We start from the raw sequence: 3175 nt of genomic DNA on the forward strand, positions 1-3175 counted from the left end.
AGCCCTCTATGGAATAACCTGGACAGGCGGATAGATGAACTTAAACCGATAAATTGAGCCAGACCTCCTCTCATTTGTTACAGATCTTAATGCTATTTAGGCATCAAACCACATCCACATGAAGAATGAAAGCATTCTACTTGACAACGGAAACTGAGCAGAAAAGGAGATAGGGAACCAAAGCTGAAAAGGTCTGGAGAAGAAACAGGACTCTAAGGCATTCAATAATATTTGGTACTAGAACATCAATATCTGAGTGGAGCACCATTGCAGCAGTTTCAAAGGTATTCCTTCCTAACTTTTACAATGTTTTAGGATAGATTCAGATGGGTAGCCATGTTGGTCTGAAGCAACAGGAGTTGTACATTAGGAATTTAGGATGGCATTCTACTGCATCATGGACCTTTAACACTGGGGCTCCAAGGCTTTCTAGGACTATGTTGGCATATATATTCCAAAAAGAGGACTTCCAAAAGACTCATCACCATTTGTGTGTGGTATTGTCTATGTAACAACAGCCCTTACATAGGTCATTCAATATGGAATCAGGAAACATTTCGCTGTACTTTCTTATACATGCAAAAGTTGGATAGGAGTCATTCTCCAAGGTTTGGTATAGTTCTAGGTCAAATTTCCAGAGTGTGTGGACATGGAAATTCTAGAAGCTTAGGTCAGGGCAAACTAACACATGGTTGGTGGGGTTGCAGAAAGTCAGTGAGATATTGATCTCCCATGTAGTTTGGCTATCTACAATGTCATTCTTTGCTTGTACAAGAAAGACTTACCTACCATGCTATGGTTAAAAAAAGAATAGCAAATAACCATTCATTCATCTTAGTTTATTTGCAGTGCTATTGAAAGACAATTGCCTTCAGAGAAAGCACATTTGAATAGACCAGCGAAGAATTCTGAAGAGACCAGCTGAGGATAGTTCTCTCCAGGTAACCTGCACCTGGATATTGAGAACAAAATGACCAATTTTACATCCATATCTGAATTTGTGCTCCTGGAATTTGCAGACACCCGAGAACTGCAGATCTTACATTTCCTTATATTTTTAGTAATATATGTGATTGCACTGACTGGGAATGTTGTCATCATTATGGTTATAGTGCTCAGTCATAATCTACACACGCCCATGTACTTCTTCCTAATGAACTTGGCTGTTCAGGACCTTGGCACAGTTTCTGTCACGGTACCTAAAGCTATGGCCAATTCCCTCCAAAACACCAGGTTAGTTTCTTATTCAGGTTGTGTGGCTCAAGTGTTTTTCTTCGTTCTATTTGAAGCAGCAGATCTTGCCATCCTTACAATAATGGCGCATGATCGGCATGTGGCTATCTGCAACCCATTGCAATATGAGAGCATCATGCACAGAGGAGCCTGCTTTCAGATGGCAGCAGGTGCATGGATTGCATGTAACCTTTATGCCACTTTACACACCACGAGCACTTTTTCCATCACCTTCTGCTCCAAAAAGATCAATCAGTTCTTTTGTGAAATTCCACAGATGCTTACACTCTCATGTTCAGATTTATATCTAATTGAAGTTGGACTTCTTTTATTCAGCTGCGTCATAGTTGGAGGATGTTTTATCTTCATCATCATAACCTATGTGCAGATATTTGCAACACTACTCCGCATGCCTTCTGTGCAGGGCCGGAAAAAAGCCCTCTCCACTTGCATCCCTCACCTCACTGTGGTGTCTCTGTTTGTTTTTACTGGAGTGTTTGCTTACTTAAGGCCTGCGACTAACTCTTCATCTGATATCAATATGATTTTTGCTGTCATGTATGCTATATTACCTCCACTGCTGAATCCCTTCATCTATAGCATGAGAAACAAAGACCTGAAGACTGCATTGTTGAAGCTCACTGCTTTTGGACACTTCCCCTAAATCCTATTCTGCCAAATTCTAGGAAAATTGTCTTGAATGACTTTATCTGAGTTATTTTCTTGACTGTTTTTGTAATGTGGTGAATATAATAAGAATGAAAAATGTTTTGGTTATTGATTTGCTTTCCCCCTCTTCTTGTTCTCAATCTGTTGCTCTAGACTTTTGACAGGCAGGTGGGCATTACTGGCCCCATGAGAGATCCTTTACATGTTTTTTGGTGTTGGCATAACCGGCCACAGCTTTAAATAAAACCTGAAGTATTAGTTAGACAAAGGGGAGATCCTGCCCTGTTTTCAGCCGACCACACCGCAACCTGAATTTTAACTCAAGTCTTTATTATTACGGTACTAGACCAGTAGTCAAATTACAAAATACATAAAAACATCTAACATTAACAAGGTACTTTAAAAATCATTGATAACTAAAATATTATAAAATCTAAAAACATTTCAGCTATAAGAATCCTTCTAATTTTAAAATTCACAAGCATTCTCTAGCAATTGAGACTATCTGTACCTAAGTTGCTCCGAATCCATCCAGCTGTTCCATGTTTTGATAGATCTCCAAGCAAATCTGGCCACAACAGAAGTTATTTCTGTGCTTTTGTCTGACAACATGTCTTTGAGTGCCTTTGAGTTGGGCTTATTCTGTAGGGAAGATATAAGAAGCCTATTTGGATGAACAGAGAACTTCAAAAGGAACTAAGAAAGAAAAAGAAAATGTTAAGGAAATGGAGGAAAGGACAGAGCTCTAAAGAAGAGTACCTACAGGCTCCTAGGCACTGTAGATCAATCATCAGAAATGCCAAAGATGAGAGTGGGGGGAAGCCCATTGTAAGAAGAAAAGATTTTTCAGTTATGTGAGGAGCAAACGTAAAGTAAAGGAGACAATAGGCCCACTGTTGGGTGAAGATGGACAAACTCTAACAGAAGATGCAGAGAAAGCAGAAAGGCTTAGCACCTATTTTACATCTGTTTTTTCCCCACAGGTCAAAGTGTTTAGGCACATCTAGAGATGGCCGTAGCCAAACAATAGTGTCTGGGTGGCAGGTTGACATGGATAGAGAGGTTGTCGAGAGGCATTTAGCTGTACTGAATGAGTTCAAATCCCCTGGGCCAGATGAAATGCACCCGAGAGTGCTCAAAGAACTTTCTGGGGAACTTGCAGAACCCTTGTCCATCATCTTTGGGACCTCTTTAAGGACAGGAGATGCCCCAGAGGACTGGAAGAGAGCAAATGTTATTCCGATCTTCAAAAAAGGGAGGAAGGATGACCTGG

The 3175-nt window shown here is 40.3% G+C and overlaps 1 protein-coding gene across 1 annotated transcript; it reads left to right on the plus strand.

Moving 5' to 3' along the window:
• Nucleotides 1-970: 970 nt before the first annotated feature.
• Nucleotides 971-1897, plus strand: LOC143825285 (olfactory receptor 14I1-like). The gene has a single exon (XM_077313309.1). The coding sequence runs from the start codon at nt 971-973 to the stop codon at nt 1895-1897; it is 927 nt and encodes a 308-aa protein (XP_077169424.1).
• Nucleotides 1898-3175: the final 1278 nt, after the last annotated feature.

The sequence above is a fragment of the Paroedura picta genome, chromosome 16 (genome assembly GCF_049243985.1).
Source record: "Paroedura picta isolate Pp20150507F chromosome 16, Ppicta_v3.0, whole genome shotgun sequence".
NCBI lineage: Eukaryota > Metazoa > Chordata > Lepidosauria > Squamata > Gekkonidae > Paroedura > Paroedura picta.